The sequence below is a fragment of the Carassius gibelio genome, chromosome B5 (assembly GCF_023724105.1).
Source record: "Carassius gibelio isolate Cgi1373 ecotype wild population from Czech Republic chromosome B5, carGib1.2-hapl.c, whole genome shotgun sequence".
Classification (NCBI taxonomy): Eukaryota; Metazoa; Chordata; class Actinopteri; order Cypriniformes; family Cyprinidae; genus Carassius; species Carassius gibelio.
The window spans coordinates 30,793,131-30,810,060 of record NC_068400.1 but is presented as its reverse complement, the minus strand read 5'-3'; the positions used below and the strand labels follow the sequence as shown (position 1 = coordinate 30,810,060).

At 36.6% G+C, this 16,930-nt stretch overlaps 1 protein-coding gene across 4 annotated transcripts in view; it reads left to right on the top strand.

The window, feature by feature from the left end:
• bmp2k (BMP2 inducible kinase) overlaps positions 1 to 16,930 on the top strand; it is a 41,346-nt gene that overhangs the window by 22,569 nt on the left and 1,847 nt on the right. For 2 of the 4 annotated variants that reach the window (XM_052555328.1, XM_052555329.1), the window contains exons 2-15: positions 1,661 to 1,779; positions 1,875 to 1,980; positions 2,937 to 3,079; positions 4,298 to 4,419; positions 6,179 to 6,260; positions 7,162 to 7,294; positions 7,945 to 8,048; positions 8,150 to 8,229; positions 8,315 to 8,463; positions 8,564 to 8,754; positions 10,077 to 10,202; positions 11,058 to 11,221; positions 11,512 to 11,666; positions 11,798 to 11,917. In XM_052555328.1, the coding sequence (XP_052411288.1) occupies positions 1,661 to 1,779; positions 1,875 to 1,980; positions 2,937 to 3,079; positions 4,298 to 4,419; positions 6,179 to 6,260; positions 7,162 to 7,294; positions 7,945 to 8,048; positions 8,150 to 8,229; positions 8,315 to 8,463; positions 8,564 to 8,754; positions 10,077 to 10,202; positions 11,058 to 11,221; positions 11,512 to 11,666; positions 11,798 to 11,917 (1,794 nt within the window). Of the gene's footprint in view, positions 1 to 1,660; positions 1,780 to 1,874; positions 1,981 to 2,936; positions 3,080 to 4,297; positions 4,420 to 6,178; positions 6,261 to 7,161; positions 7,295 to 7,944; positions 8,049 to 8,149; positions 8,230 to 8,314; positions 8,464 to 8,563; positions 8,755 to 10,076; positions 10,203 to 11,057; positions 11,222 to 11,508; positions 11,667 to 11,797; positions 11,918 to 16,930 lie in introns of all 4 variants that reach the window. The other 2 variants (XM_052555326.1, XM_052555327.1) reach the window with 1 other exon arrangement.

Sequence of the window (16,930 nt, the reverse complement as noted above, 5' to 3'; positions counted from 1 at the left end):
AGGTTGTCTTTTTCCTAAGGCCAACTTTGTACACAGGCGACTGCCAACAGTGAGCCAATACCTAACTTGGCTTAAGATGGCCTCTTTTCTATCATATTTTCCTCCTGAAAATCCATTACATGTATTGAGCAACTGAGCAATATCAGAGAACCCATGCTGGAAGGACATTTTGAGCTGTCTCTCTTTCTCTCTCTCATACCTGTGTTAAACATGAACGAGAGTCACGGAAGGTCTCACATGTTATCCCTGAACTCTCTTCTGTCCATTAAACTTCCAGTTTTAAATGAGAGGGGGGAAAAAAAACCTAAAGCAAAATGAAAGTACTCCATTACAAAAGGTGTCTTACAATTTCTTCCAAAATGAGACGTGGGCAGTTGTAATGGGTTTTAAATTGTTCATTTCCGACTCTCATTCAAGGTGCACACACTGTGGTACCCAGGACTCTGTTTAAATTGCAATGCTTTTGTTGTGAGCGTTATCAACCATTTTGCTTTTCATCACCATTTCTCCAAATCCTCAACATTTAAAAACATTTAAGTAAACCCAAACATGAAGCATTCATATTGTGGTGGTGTTGTTGTTTTTTATTTATGAATAAAATTATATAAATGTATAAAAATGTAAGTAATGAGAGTAAAGGTTGATTTATACTTCGGCGTCTAGCCTACGCATAGACGCACATCCTCAACCGTAGCCTGACGTGCACCTCCAAAAATCTAACAGCGCGTCAATTCTATGCAGACTGCAAGCATTGTGATTGGTCTGCTAGAGCCCATCCTTCCATATGTACTTGAGTTTTGTGTGTTAATCAAGCGGCACCCTCCCGCTCGATCTCCTGAAGCCTACATGGAATTTACTTAAACTGTAATTCATCAACTGTCCACTAGAGGCTGGCTGCAAAAGGTAGTCAATCTCATAGGCTTCCCATGCTAAATGCCCAACTTTAAAGCAGATAAAACATGTTTACGGCCTGGTTAAAAAAAATATTTTGGTCTATATAGCTAATTTTGCCCTTCATGACAACTGTGAGGGGGGTGAGTTTTTTTAAATAACTCATCTGTTTAAATTATATTAAGCCTTAAAGTTCTGCATAATTAAGAGCTCAGCCACTTGAGTGACATGTGGATTGCTGCTGCTGTCGAGCTTATTCGGTGTTGTTTCAGCAACCAGCTCCCACCTTTTTGCCCATTTCCGATTATCCGGGAGTGAGGCTTGGTGATGCACTGCCAAGATGGTGACAGCCGTCTCCGCCCACTTTTGGCTTCAAAAACACTCTTCTGAAACCAATGGGTGACGTCACGGACACTACGTCCATGTTTTTATACAGTCTATGGTGTTTATGTGCACTTTCATATATTTTAATGTTACACCTTCTTATATAAAATAAAACGAAGCAAAGAACGAGTGTCTTCATTTATCATACTACATAGCATTATTTATTTATTGTTTACGGTTTAATATCAGAACTCCCATGAACTTCCTCTTTTAATTACTTTGTTGGGAAACTTACATTTGTGTATTTATTTGTGTGTCTCGCAAAGCGAATTTATAGAGTTCTCAGCTTCATTTTTTAATGTGTATCATTGGTCAAAAGTATGGAGATCACTGACCTAATAAACATCTGTACTAACTCTCCGTAACTGTGTGTTTGTGTGTCCAGGAGGTTTCTCCATGGTGTTTCTGGCTCGCACACACAGTGGAGTAAGATGTGCCCTGAAAAGGATGTATGTAAACAATGTCCACGATCTGAACATATTCAAGCGGGAGATCACAATCATGGTGAGTCATGCTGAGGATGCGTTTTTTATTTTGGTCGAGCACATCAATACATCACATTTACAAAATCTTTTTTTTTTTTACATTTGTCCCTCTAGAAAGAGTTGTCGGGTCACAAGAACATCGTGCAGTATCTGGATTCAACCACTAATGCGGTTGGAGACAGTGTTTGGGAGGTTCTGATTCTGATGGAGTATTGCAAGGGTAATAGAGCTTTAAACCAAACTACGTTCTAAATATTATGCTCTCGAAACATTATCTCTGTGTGATTTAAAATTCCTGAAATACAAGCTCATACTTGCATCACTGTATGTTCTTTGACTTTATAATCTTAAAGTGAAATACTTTGACAAAGGGAACAACTTGAACAGTGCAGCTGTAAATATGAACAAACAAATACATATTCATATTTGTTTACTCTAATTTTTCACATGCTTTATTAGAGGCAGCTGTTTTAAAGAACTTAACATCCTGAATTTCCAGTATTTCTGATGAAGAGCCAGCACTTGGTTGCAGTTTAACTAGTACATTGCTTTGAGGACTCGAATTTATCTGGTTTTGCAGCCAACTGAATTGCAGCCAATTGCTCCAACTGTTGCTGTTGTTCAACAAAACTAAAACCATTACATTTACATTTAATAATTTAGCAGATGCTTTTATCCAAAGCAAATTATAAATGAGGACAATGGAAGCAATCAAGCCAACAAAAGAGCAACAATAATATGTAAGTGCTGTAAAAAGTCCTGGTTAGTCAGATGCTGTACATGTAGAAATGTCGTTTTTGTTTGTTTATTTTATAATACGTAAGAAAAGAGTAGGAAAAGAATAGAGAATGCTAGTGTTAGAGGGTAAAGATTTTTTCTTTTAATAAATATAAAAACAAGTAGATAGAATAGAAATGAAATAAAACATTTTTTAATTATAATTTAAATTTGTATTTATTTTTACCCACTCACAAGATTAATACTTTTATTTTTAACCTCATTCAAAATATTAATGAATACTATACTAGTATTTAAATAATACTAAAATAAGATTGAACAAATCTGGGTTTAATGGATTATCTCAAGCCCTTGTTTTTTTCCCCCATCCAATCTCATGATATCCCTAATCTGAACCTGCTTTGTTGTTGACTGAATGAATGTGTTTTTGCCTTCTAGCTGGTCAGGTGGTGAAGCAGATGAACCAACGACTGCATGTAGGATTCACAGAAGCGGAGGTGCTCAACATATTCTGTGATGCCTGTGAAGCTGTTGCAAGACTCCACCAGTGTAAAACTCCAATCATCCACAGGGACCTTAAGGTACAATTCAGAAAATGCTTTAGTGAGACAATTACAGGATATTTCTTAGCATTGACAACATGAATGATTTGCCTACAGTTCATTCCCAACCATTAAACTTGTAAGGTGTGAAGCTGTAGACACAAGTACAGACATGTAGACACTGGTGTTTTTTGACTGCAATTTCCAAAATGTTTAGAAATCACTATTTTCTCTGACTGTATTTGCCTAGCTGAAAAGGTAAATTGAGGACATTCCTTGACAGTTTAGGGAACCATGTGCTGACCGTTCCAGTTTAACACCGTAATACTAGACATGATAGCACCAAACCAATTACTCTGCTCACAAACGTTGTTAATGGCAAGCATTAGCACAACACAGGCAAAGACAGGCATGCTATGCTGTGTCTGTGAAAAACAGCAGTGCTCGAAAGAAGCAAGGCCGCCCTTTTGGCAGAAAAGTGTGGGAACAGGCCAGCTATTCAAATGAACACATTTTCCCAGCAGTCAAAACCAATCACAGTCTAAAATAATTGGGAAATTATTGAACACTGAAGTGGAAGAAATTTATGTTAACTCGTTTGTCATAGAGGGATTTCCTCATGCAGGGCTGTTATTTTTCAGATAATGTAAGGAGATAAGGACCCCAGTTGGTCAAGAGCCAAAAAAAAATATTCATGTACTGAAATAGTCAATGCAAGTCTTCTAAAGACGTACTATATGTGTGGAAAATTTTAGTTGATATTTGTCAATATTATTTTGCAGTATAACTATGTTGACACATACAAATACAGTGTATAGCATTTCATTATTGTCCCCTTCTCTCCAAGAAGCATGTATGTTTTCTAAACCCTTGATCGAGATGTTCCAAATTGACTAGTTGTAACCAGTTTACTTCCTCTTTTTATGTATTTAAAGCATTAACCCATTTAAACCCATGGGTTACATTTGTTACATTTAGCTTGATGTTTCTAAAAGCAGTTGATGTATTTACACTTTGTCAGTTATAGAGTGCTGACTGTTTTTTTAAATTGAGATATTTGGTTGGTCTAAGTATCAAGTTTATGACTTTGAAAAAATAAATGTGTATAATGTAATATAAAGTGTATCATATGTCTGTATATATTAAGTACTTCATTAAATTTCCTTCTTCCTCTCCTGCCTCGGTCACTTGACTGTTTGCAGTTTAGTGGTTGGACGTATTAACAGAGATCACCAACAGGTATGTGTGTGTTGACAGGTAGAAAACCTCCTCCTAAATGACCAGGGAAACTATGTCTTGTGTGACTTTGGAAGTGCCACACACAAAGTTCTTCTTCCACATAAAGATGGAATCACTGCAGTGGAGGATGAAATAAAGAAGTAAGAAATTCTACTGAACATTGTGGAGCTAAAACACAACAGGAATTAACAAATAGTACTTTTTGTGTGTCTGTTTGTTAGGGGTGTCACGATTTCGATTTTAAATCGAAATCGATCGAAATTAAGTCACAGTCTCAAACTTCGAATTAAACAATGGAATCGTCGATGCTGCCACGCCCCCATGTTGTATGACGGCAAATCAATGACAAAAATAACCGAGCATACAACCATACAACGGATGCTGGCTCGCGCGCTATATGGCTTCCGCGAGAGGAAAACTGAATCGGATGCGAAGAAACGGGAGCCCGCGAGCTCATTTCAAACTCTCGCGCGCGCGTGTCATGTTCCCCACATCCTCGCGCTCGATCATCTCACTTCTGCTCGCGCGAACAATTTTATTTTTGTCAGTCGTGGGGCGGGGCTTGTTGTTTTAGTTGTTATCTCAAATGTCATTGGTTATTCCCCTTTTCCTAAAGTCAGTATTGACTTGACTTGACCCATGACTTCATCAGTGGACCAGATACATATGCGAGTAATCATTTCTTTTGTCTGTTTAATTTATTTTTGTCTATAATCTAATTTAATGCATTATTTATAGAGTATCTATAAAGAATTCTTCTGATTGCTAGTGACTGCAGTCTTGTGATAAGAGATACACATATTTCACAGACTGTAATGATGCACACACACACACATACACACACATACATACATAAATATAAATCTAAATCTAAATGAATGACAGTGAAGTGTTTAACAAGTGTTTTATCTTTAATCTTTTAAATAGATACATCGTGATATCTTTTGTGAAGAAGACTGCACTTATTTTACAGTTTATTTTAAGTTTTCAATTGACTAAAGATATAAGTTATTGTTACATTATGTTGTTAATAAAAGTTTTAAATTTGACAATGTAGTGTGGTACGTTGCAAACAAAGGTCAGATATTATATTGCTTAAAAGTCTAGTTTGAAAAATGACAATCTGTGCTTTAAAAAGAATAAATGTAAAAATCGAGAATCGAATCGAACCGTGAGCTTAGAATCGAAAATGCAATCGAATCGAGGATTTGGAGAATCGTGACACCCCTACTGTTTGTGTTTGTGTGTTGTAGGTTTTACTTGCACTGATTGCTCTCTGGACTACTTGATTTCATTTCATATGTATTTAAATGTTATTTATTCCTATGATGGTAAAGTTAATTTTCAGCTGTCATTACTTCATTCTTCTTTAGAAATATTTCGTAATATGCTGATTTGATGCTCAAGAAGCATTTCTTATCAGTGTTGAAATAGTTAATAGTGCTTAATATTTATGTAAAAACTTAAAAAAAAAAAACTTTACTAATTAGAACAGCAGAGCAGCATTTATTTAAAACAAAAAATATTTTGTAACATTGTAAAGGTCTTTTTTTTTATCAGTTGATTGTGTTCTTGCTAAACAGTATTAAATTCTTGAAAAAAACATTTGATCCAGATTTAGTAGTGTGTGAGCGATTGCTATGGATTTTAGTTTTAGAGAGTGTCAGACTTATGGTTGTGAACAAAATACCAGAATATGAGTGTTGCTTCAGCGTATCAGTGGATTTGCTCTGTTGCGAAGCTCATTGGTGCATCATGTTTTTATTTTATCAATGTAATCTTTAGGAATTTACTAAATGTTTTAAGCTTATCTAGATGACGTAATTTCTCATTACTAGTTCTGGCAGCAGAATGTTAAGGCTTTAAAACCTTCCATTATTTTCATTCTTCTCTGTTTAGGTACACGACTCTGTCATATCGTGCACCAGAGATGATTAACTTGTACCAAGGGAAAGCCATCACCACAAAGGCTGATATCTGGGTATGCACTGAACACAAACATACACACGCACACACATTCTCCCCACTCTCTCTCTCTCTCTCTCTCTCCCTCATCTCCACCCACTCATTCTCTTTTATTTCTCTCTTTCACTCTCTCTCTCATGTCATTCTCTAGCACATTGCACAAGCTGGAGAGCTGGTTTGGTCAGACTGACACAGATGCCAAACCGGTTTCCTCCATAAATGAGGTCTCTCAGGGGTGTGCTTTACAGCCGTCCTTTAAATCCTGGCTTTGTTTCAAAGTTGATCCTTCCTTTTGTTGATGTTTTGCTTTGTGCCATGAAAAATCGAGCCATGTATCAGGGTGCGGTGGTGTGGAAATACGTAGATTTCGTTTTTTTAAGTACTGTACCAAGAGATGTTTACTAGAGCTAAGGAGCCGTTTTGTGCGTGTGAGCCTGATGGAAAGCAGTAAAGAAAAGAGCTTCCTGATTTCTGGCAGTGTTGTAAAAACCAAAATGAGGGCCTCATGAAAGCATACTTCCTCTTTATCATGCTGTGAAAGGTAACTTAGCCACATTTCACAGCTCTTCCTTCCAAACAAATGCTGGACAGAACAGAAAAGAAACGGTCTACGCACAGTTCCATGATAGTCCGTCAATGGAAAGGTATCATTGTGCTAAATTTCAGCACTGCAAATGGTTGCACTTCATGGTCATCATGTCAGAACCTGCTCGGGTAAGAAGAGGAAATGTATGACAGTACTTCCTGCCCATTTGCTGCATCTGAAAATAGAAAGAATTCTTAGAATTCATTTCTGCAGCTGTCAGCTGTTATAAGTGTTGTCATGGTGCAGTGTTTTCTTATTAGAGCAATGAAACCTGATGTATTGAATGTTCTTGTGTGGAATTACAGTTTCTTGTTTTCTCTCTCTTTCTCAGGCACTTGGATGCTTGTTGTACAAGCTGTGTTTCTTCACACTTCCATTTGGGGAGAGTCAAGTTGCCATATGTGACGGAACCTTTGCTGTTCCGGACGGTTCAAAATTCTCCTCGAAGTTGCACTGTTTAATCCGTAAGCAGCTTTCAGATATTCCCAAGAGATTTCAAATGATTTTGTGGAAGATTGTGTAATTTGAGTGTGTACACAAGGGCTGTGGTGGAGTTTTGATGTTAAGGTAGACAATAGTGCCACCCTCTGGTTGTATAGAGGTACTGGTCAATTGTATACCAGCGCCTCTTAAAGAGACCGTTCACCCAAAAATGACAATTCTGTCATCATTTTATGACCTTCATGTCATTCCACACTCATATGACTATGAATTTCTTGGAACATAAAAGAAGATACTTTAAGGGTGTTTTCTCCGTATAATGGAAGTCACTATTGACCAAAACTGTTGGTTACCAATATTCCCGTTCCTAATAAAGAATGGAAACCATTCATGACTGTCAGTAAATGACAGAAATTACATTTTTGTGTGAACTGTCCCATTAATAAAAAGTAAAGTTAATTTTGTTCCTACCTCTACCCTTGGCATGTGAGTATGTCTATTAATATTGTGTTGTTATATTTCATCTTAAAGAGACAATTTGCCCAAAACTGACAGTTGTCATAATTTAGCATGCACCAAAAAAGCTTTATAATATTTTCTATTAGATGTGAATGACTGAATGTTGTTTTTTGGGTGAGCTTCTCCTAAAAGCATTTGTGTGTGTGTGTCTCAGGATACATGTTAGAGCCTGATCAAGAAAAGAGACCTGACATCTATCAGGTTTCTTACTTTGCCTTTCGGTTAGCTGGAAAAGAGTGTCCAGTGCCAAATCTTTTTGTAAGTTACCTTACACAAGTAAATTTTTTTAATTTAACACTTTGTATGATTCTGAATGCTAAATGATTAATGAGTGTTTGTTTTTGTTTTTTGCCACACAGAACTCTCCCTTTCCCACCTCATTGCCAGAGCCCTTTACTGCTAGTGATATTGCTGCTAAAAAGAGCCTGACAAAAGCCAGGTAGGATTTTAGAGCTTTAAGATCGTTTCGAATTCAACTAACCATTTAAGTAGCCTGTTTTCACCTTGTTCTTTTTATCCATTAGAATAACAGATTCAGTTGGACCAACAGAAACATCAATCGCACCCAGGCAAAGACCCAAAGCTGCAAATAGTAATGTTTTGCCTTTGCCCAGCTCTGTAACTCCTGTGAAAATGACTGTATCCTCAGGTACGGTTAGCAATGGCCAGAAAGGTGAGCAGTATTATGTATATTTTCTTAAATATTGTCTGTTCTTTTTTTGCCTTTTGGAGACATTGGCTTTGACTGTACTGTGTATGTGTGCTTGTCTCAGCTTCTGGAAACGGGCAGCAGTCGGCTGCGCAGATGCCGAACAGCAGTCAGCAGAACAGAGTGTTACAGCAGCTGCAGCCCGGAGACCTTCGACTGCAACAGCTACATCATCATCAACAACAACAACAACAGCAGCACAATATACACCATCAGCAGCAAGTCACTGCACAGCAGCTGCAGTACATGCAGCAGGTAATCAGAGGCTCAGGGGCTTGACACCAATGTGAAACCGCTTTTGGGCTTCAAGTTAAAACTAATTTCTTGCTCTCGTATTTAGGCACAATGTGTATAGTGAATATTTATATGGCTCAGTTAAGTAATTGTGGAAAATCCCAGTGGCATTAATAGTTTGTGTGTGTGTTAGAGCATGATCTGACAGTCAGTTGGTTCTTCTTTGGATCATTGTCATGTGTTTATGAGCACATGACTACATTGTTTAAACAATAAACAGCCTTGAGAATGGTGGAACTGTTTACATTCAGCATTTTTAGGTGCCTATACAAATAACGAGTGATTTAAATATTATTGTAATCATTGTTTTATATTTTAAATGTTTCAATTTTAAGGAATGACTTGAGAATGACAATTTAATAAGTATTACATTTGGAAATATCTGTGACCTATAATGTAATTTGTAAATACTACAATAATTCATTTGCCTAGTATTGTTTCTTGGCATTGCATCTCTACGCACACAGGTGGCACTGTGTGCTTTTAATTTGACTATTAATACACAGCTTCTGGTTCTCTGGTTAATCATACAGATCTCTTCCATGATGTACAATTGAGCAAAACTGATTATTTATGAAGAAAAAAACTGTGGAGTGGGCAATTGTTTGCTATCCACTGTTTATTGATCAGATCTGAATGTGAGCTTGCAGTTGACTGAAAGAAAGCAACGATGATTACATTTTAGAAAAAGTCTGGCATGTGTCAAAAGAAACAAGACTGTCGTTTCACAGGAATGTCAAGTTGTGACATTTTGATTAAGAATTGTATGTTAAAAAAATGAAGTAGCATTGATGAATTGTTCACATTAAGATAAATAACATGCATTTAAAAAATGTAAAACTTTCAAAGGAAACTCAAATTACCAGCAATATTAAAGGATTAGCACAGACAGCCAAGTTTTAGTAACAGTCCATCATGGCGTTGTTGAATTTCCCCTTCTATTATTAATACCAAACATACTTTTTCACTGCACAATGCTTTGATGAAAATGATTACTCATTAAACCGCATCACTCTCTTGTCACGCCAGTGCTCATCTTACTAGCAAAGAAAGTTCCTGTTCTTTCATGAATTGCAGTGTTATCGCACTGTGTAGAAAACATGTTTAATGTCTTGTTGTCTAGAGGCCAAGCCCACTGCCCTGAATTTTAAATGCACTTTATGCAATGGTAAACAATAAACATTATGACAGTACTGTTACTAAATATATTGAGAAGCATAAATGAAACTCCCACACTTATCACGGTTGGCCATTGACATCCTCTCTCTTTCTCTTTTTCACAGTATCATCAGGCCATGCAACAGAGCCTTCAGATGCAGCAGCAGCAGCATATGCTTCAGCAGCAGATGATGATTCAGCAGCCCATATATCAACCCCAGCAGCAACAGCAGGCTCACTACACTGCCCTGGTGAGATGCCTCATACATCTGGAGCGTTAGTGGCAGGGCCATTTGTTTGCTTTTTAAATAGGAGAATTGCCAGATTTTTAAATAGATGCAGTTCTAATAAAAAAGAAATGTATAAATTAATGTTGTGAAGGAATTTAAAATGTGTTCAAGAGGATGGTGCTGCTTTAAATGTAAATTTAGCCACTATGTGTATGTCACTAGGTTATGTTGTATCTTGTATTTAATTAATCATTTTTCCTGGAAGTCTGAAATTAGACCGTCTTTGCCTTAAATACTCATTTGGCCCCACTAACTGATGCAGTCTTCTGTGCCAGTATGTTTCTCTATCCAAGTGAATGTCGCCCAATCATAACCGTCAATAATTCCTTTGAATTGTATTTATGCTAAAATGGGAAATGCTGTTAACTGACTTTCGCTAAATACATAAAGTTAAGGCGGAGCAATTTTTAGCTCATTTTCCACCGAATGGTTACCATCTGTTTAATTTCAGATGCAATCTGCTCCATGCAAAACCATCAGGGGATTGAATAGGGTGGTGAAATCGACCAATTCTCTGTGTTAAATCGTAACATATGAGGCAATTACACTATAGGGAAATTCGAAGACCTCTATGGCGCTCTTTCTGTCTGTGTGTCTCTTTCTACCTCCCTGTGTCATCAATGACATGTTGTACAGAAAAAGCACACTTTTCTCTTTAAGCAAAAATTAAGGAAGGGATAAGGATAATGCACAGTCTTCTATTTATTCATTATCACAAAATACCCAGGATAAGCATTAGCATACCCCAGCAGCCATGGTTTAAACCTGCCGCAGTTTACTACAGTATATTGAGTTTATTGACTTGTGTCCTTACAGATGCATCAGTACCAGCAGGCCTTTGTTCAGCAGCAGCAGCAGCAGCAGCAATGTGCTCCAGTCCAACAGGTGCCCTATGTCTCCCCTCTGGAGTTCCAGACCCCAGTGGGCTCCTATAAACCTGCAGGACCTTCTCCAGTAGAGACCCCCTTTGCTAACATCAGGCAAGCACTTTGAACATTATTACCAATGTACTTCTCCATACCAAGTCTGTCTCACTGAGTGAAAATAACATGTACACTACCATTCAAAAATTTGGGGTTGGTAAGATTTTCTTTTCTTTTCTCTTTTTTTTAATGGGTTATGCTTACCCAGGATACCCACTTACCCACTGTTACGCACAAAAATAACTTTTGTTATACAGTGCAAGTTGTACTATATAAAGATCTGTAATCCGATATATTAACATATATCTCTTTAAATGTCTGACATGTTTTCTTTTTTGTTGTAGTAGAAACCCAGTGTCGAGTGTGGATGTCATGAGCCCTCCTCCCCAGACTATCAATAGCCCTCCTGATATGTCTGCTTGGAACCCATTTGGAGAAGACAATTTCTCCAAACTCACTGAAGAGGAGCTTCTTGACCGAGAGTTCGACCTTCTAAGAGCAAGCAAGTGTCTCTGTGTTCCTTTGAGTAGTTTTAGAATTGCATCCAGACGTCCATCCTCTTGTAGTGTTCTATTCTACACCCTCTCCAGCAGAGGGCATACACACTAACATTTTCTACGTGTCCGCCCACAGAAAAGCCGGTAGAGCGATCTGTCAGCATGGAGGCCAGGAGCACAGACAGACAGCAGCCGTTACTGCAGCCCTCTCTCCCTGAGGATCCGTTTGGCTCCGTGCCCTTCCTGTCCAACGCAGGCAAGTTCTAGCAGCCGGCTCTCAAAGGATCCTCACCAAAGCTCCCTGTTTATCGTCCTCCTCCTCTCTCCTCATATCTGTGCTCCCCTATTCCTGCTCTTCCCGACCCCTTTCTGTCTCTGCTCGCTGGATGTGGCCGCTCTACACCACATATCACTGTCACATCTGGAGTCGGGAGACAAACAAAATCAGTGTTACCATTTAATCCTTAAACAACTTGAATTGCATACATTTAGACAGTTAGAATCTTGTCATTATTTAAACAAACCCTGTATGTCTTTAGAAATCCTTTTTTGTTTTTATTTCTCACTGTTCATAAGGTATAGATGAGAGAAAAATTTAATAAAAAAACACTTTAGATCTAGTACATAGGTGTAGATATTATATTTATATTAGCGCCCCTCCCCAACAGGCAGGAAATAGTAAAATGCAAGCATAGAAATAGTGAGAATTTGCAGATTTTAAAAAAGTATATGTATCATTTGGAACTATAAGCGATAATAAGAAATGTAGACTTAAAGGTTGTTCTTGGGATTTATACTTCACAAAACCACAGCTTTATAGCACCTCCATGTTTGTTGTTGGTGCCTTGAGTTTTTTTCCCCCCACTGTTATTATGGGTTGTTCTTCAAGCTTTAACTTTGTTTGTCTTTGCACTTGCATATTATCAGATATTATGGTAGTAAATTTTTGCTATGCTCTTTTCACATCTGCATTTTTAAATAACATTTTAGTAAGTTTAGTTTTAATCAAATAGTTTGAGGTAAGTCCTGTATGGTGGTGCAGTTACTCTGCAATATGTATAAGTGAAATTGACTTTTTCTCAGTTTAGATTATTATTATTATTATTTTTTATTGCTCAGGACTAACATTTTTATTTCAACATGTTTATATCATGCGGAGCAGAAAAAGTGTTTTTCCATTAGTTAGAAAAGAAAATTTCTTAATTTCTTTCTATTATTTTGCCATTCTTTTTTTTCATCAGGATGGCATGATATAATAGATTTTCATATTCTTGAGCAACCTAATTTTCCACTTGGTGGATTTTTCCCCCTTCTTTTTTTCTTTACTTCAGAGCTACATTTTGTGCTTGATAGCAAGTTGTTGATGGAAACAGTGAGTGCCAGATGTTCTCAGGTACAATTTCTATAGACCTCAAACCATAGAAAATTTGCAGCGATCCTCATAATCACTGTTTACTTGTAAACATGCCAATTTTTCATGGAGCTGAACACAAGTCTTTCTCCTCCAGTGTTAGAGTTGGCTTTAAATTCCTCATTGAGACTTGTTTTTCCTTTCTGTAATTTACTGTGAAGATACTTTAAGTTGCCAATTTAGAGAACATTGGCAGGTTAATTTGGAGCGAGGTTAGCCGAATAATCAGAAACTGTCACATCTACAGAAGCAACTAAGAGTTGGCAGCCCTTTTTCCCCCTTTCTTTTGCATAGTTTGTTTTATTATTATGTAGCCTATGCTAGTAACTCTTTTCTGGTCACAGATGATGTTTTCCATAGAAAACACTGTCTAAGAATGTATGAGCCTTTTTACATGTTAACACTGGTTGTCACACCACAGACACATCACATCATTTGTTGCGGTCTCATTCATAATGGCAGCATTGAGCCCTAATTAACGGATTCATTGTCAGCACATGCATTTAGAGGTTCTTGCTCAGTGCATTTATTAATAGTTTACATGAAGGACTTACCATTATGTTTACCCAACTTGATTTTCACAACGGTAAGTTGACCGTAATGTTTACTGAATCCATGTTCTGGATTCCTCATTTGATGTTCTCAATCATCTCATCACCCACTCAAGTTACTTTACTTTATCAGAACATGTCTGGTAACATTTTGTGTGTGTAGGTGTTTTTTTTATTTCATTTTTATTTTATAAAGTTCAACATGTTTGTAACCATTCTGTATTAGATAAAGACAGCCATTTTCAGAGACGTCTTGACTGAGTGGGATATTGGTGGACCGTTAAAACTGACAGACTTGTGAGCACAACTTGTATTAAAAGTCTTTAGAGCCATATTGTGAACTATTGTGCAAGTGTAAGCAGAACACAGTTTTTGAGGATGACTGACTAAACCCACTTGCATATAAATTGGAATTAAAGGTTATTTTTCTTTTTTAATTTTGTCGACACTAAAAGTGCACAGGTGACAGTTTATCCTATAACAGCTTTCATTTCAAGCCTCATGTTGCTCGAGAGATCATGGTACAGGAGTCTTAGCTGTGTAACACTGTTTCTGTTGCATTTGTTCCTATAGATGACAGCGGTTCATAGCTCCTCCATTCCTCAGTGACTTCTCATCTGTATATACGTACATGCATACATACAGCATCAGTTGCATAAGCTGATAATGTTCAGTCTCCAGTTGACAAACTGATGTAAATACTCATGTATCACAATGTATAACTGAATGTTTCTTTATACAATGCTTATTATAAATAAAGCTTATTTAAAAGCAGTGTTACATTTGTTGATTTTTGTTATAGAAGCTCATATCAGGAGCTTTTGACTAATAATTCAAGGATAAGAGGTTCTGATGTCTTCCACCTTTATGCCACAAGAACAAGATGACCCTCCTTTTATATAATTAGCATGGCTGTCTTTGTCTGTTTATTCTAAACATGTATAGCATTATTCTAGTTCATTTTTATGCATAATGTCAGCACCATGTTTATACCAAATTATATAAAGACAAAAGATGTTGCTACACACTTAAATGAAGTGTCTTAAACATGCCACTTTCGACACTGACTACTATTTTTTTTTATTATTAGTGTAAACATTATATACTGTCTGAGGGTTTAATTCAACATGAATGCTGTTAATAAATTTATAATTAATGTAAAGTGTATATATAATTTAACCAAATCTGTTCAGAATATGTAAAATACTCTCTTGGAGTGAAGCATAAGCTTTTTACTCTACATAATCTTTTTAGATCTGACAATGGTTGAATAGGATACTAATAGAGTAAACCTTTTGATTGAAATATTGCTGTGAAAACATCCTCAAATCTAGTATATGCCAAGTATGTGATTCTGTATGAGGGCCAGTTATGTTTTGTAGCTTTCCTGTTGGTTCGTATGCTTAATCTGTTTTTATTTTTTTGGTTGTTTGTTTTTTTTTTTGAGGGGGAAGAAACTATAGAATGAGCATAATCTCTTTATAAACTCGATTCAAATATTCTGTTTGCCTGGTAAAGTTGCATGTAGAACAAAGGCACTCAGACGTAATGAGGTAAGAGACTTTAAACTATTGAAGCATATCACGGCCGTGTCCGTAAATCATTTGCATATATTGTGAAGACAAAAAGACAATCAGCTTAGCATCTGCTGAGCTGGGGAAGGGAGGTCTGGGTAATCCACTGGAAGGATATGTAGCTCTCAGAGCAATATGATATTTCCATTATGTTCCCTATTCAAGCAAAGCAGGAAGAGGTCTGGACATCCACATGCTATGGCTGATTTTACTGGAGCCGTGATCAGCTTGTAATCAGATGGGCCTGGAAAAGAACACTCAATAAATGTCGTCTTCTGGTTGCGATCTTCTTAAATGATTAAGGATGTTGCATTATGCTGTGCTGTAGATTGTTATATTCCAGGAGGTAGGCGTGATTAGATGTGTTGTAATCCGGACTCTCTAAACAGTCTGCTCGTATATTTTGTTTCCACTAAGCTTCGTATTTCTTTGAAAAAACACCAGTTTCTTTTCCTCCCATGCTGTTCTTGCTCTACTGTCACCCCCTTTCCCCCAAGCGCCGTTCTTGCCCGTCCTGTTATGACTATAATTATTGTAGTAGAAGTAGTTGTTGTTATTTAATTAGTTATTTAACTTTTGTTTTATTTATATATTTTTGCACTTCATCAAATTCATAGAACCAGGTTTGGCTAAACTGGTGTGTCTCTCTGCCAGTTTGGATGGATCTGTTGATAACAGATCCGCAGCTCTGCCCGCTCAGCAGGGGGAGGATGGCAATAACTAGCCATGTTGAGAATTTCAGTCTTTTGAAATTAGACAAATATCTCAATAATTATTCATGTTGACAAATATTGTGATGTGCTGTAGCAAGATTCAGTAGTTTAATTACAGGAGAAACAAATAATAAATGGTGTATCTCACAAGTCATAATTCTTTTCTTTTTTTAAATACAGTTTAATAATGTCTTGTAACATTTCATAAGTCATGCCTGAGGTTAAAAAATGATCTTTCAAGCACTTAGTCAGGTGAGATTTTGCAGGAAATGTTCTAAATTATATTTTTTCATCGAATATAATAGTTGTTTCATCTCTGTCAATATACAGTACAAATTTGCTTTGTCTTTAAAATTTGGAATTGTAAAATAACTTAAATTAAAAAGGTTAAGAACTATCATTACACAAAAAAAGAAACAAAATAAAACTATAATATAGCTTTATAACTATATAGCTTTAATGTTATTGTTATGTAAATTATGCTTCTTAGCTTTTTGGATGAGGTTATTGTAGTTCATAATTATTTGTCATATTTCTTTTGTTGTCATCTAATCAATTATCTTTAGTTTTCTTTCTATCATTGTCAGTTTAGTTTGAACTTGACTTTCTTTTTTTCAAAATCTCCTTGTTTCAATTTATTTATATTTAGCTTTTGTATTTTAGTGCTGTTGTAGTTTTTATAAGCTATCAAAAATACACAGATTCAAGATTGCTGCATCAAACCAGGACAGTCGTATATTTATTATTTTCACACTTTCTTCAGCCTAACTATACATCAACAAAACTCTCTAACTCTTAAAGGGGACGTGTCAAATATGCACGTGTGTGTGTTTGTCAGTGATGTGTGGGTTGCTTGCCCCTATACTGTCAAATTTAAATGCACCAACTAGTTTAGTATAGCTGCTGTTTCTAGTAGCTTCATGTTTTTAAATATAACATAAAAAAAAATGTTTAGCTTTTTTTTTTAAATGCTCTCAGTTGTGGCTGTTGTTGCTACAAGGGTGGAATAATAGGAATTAG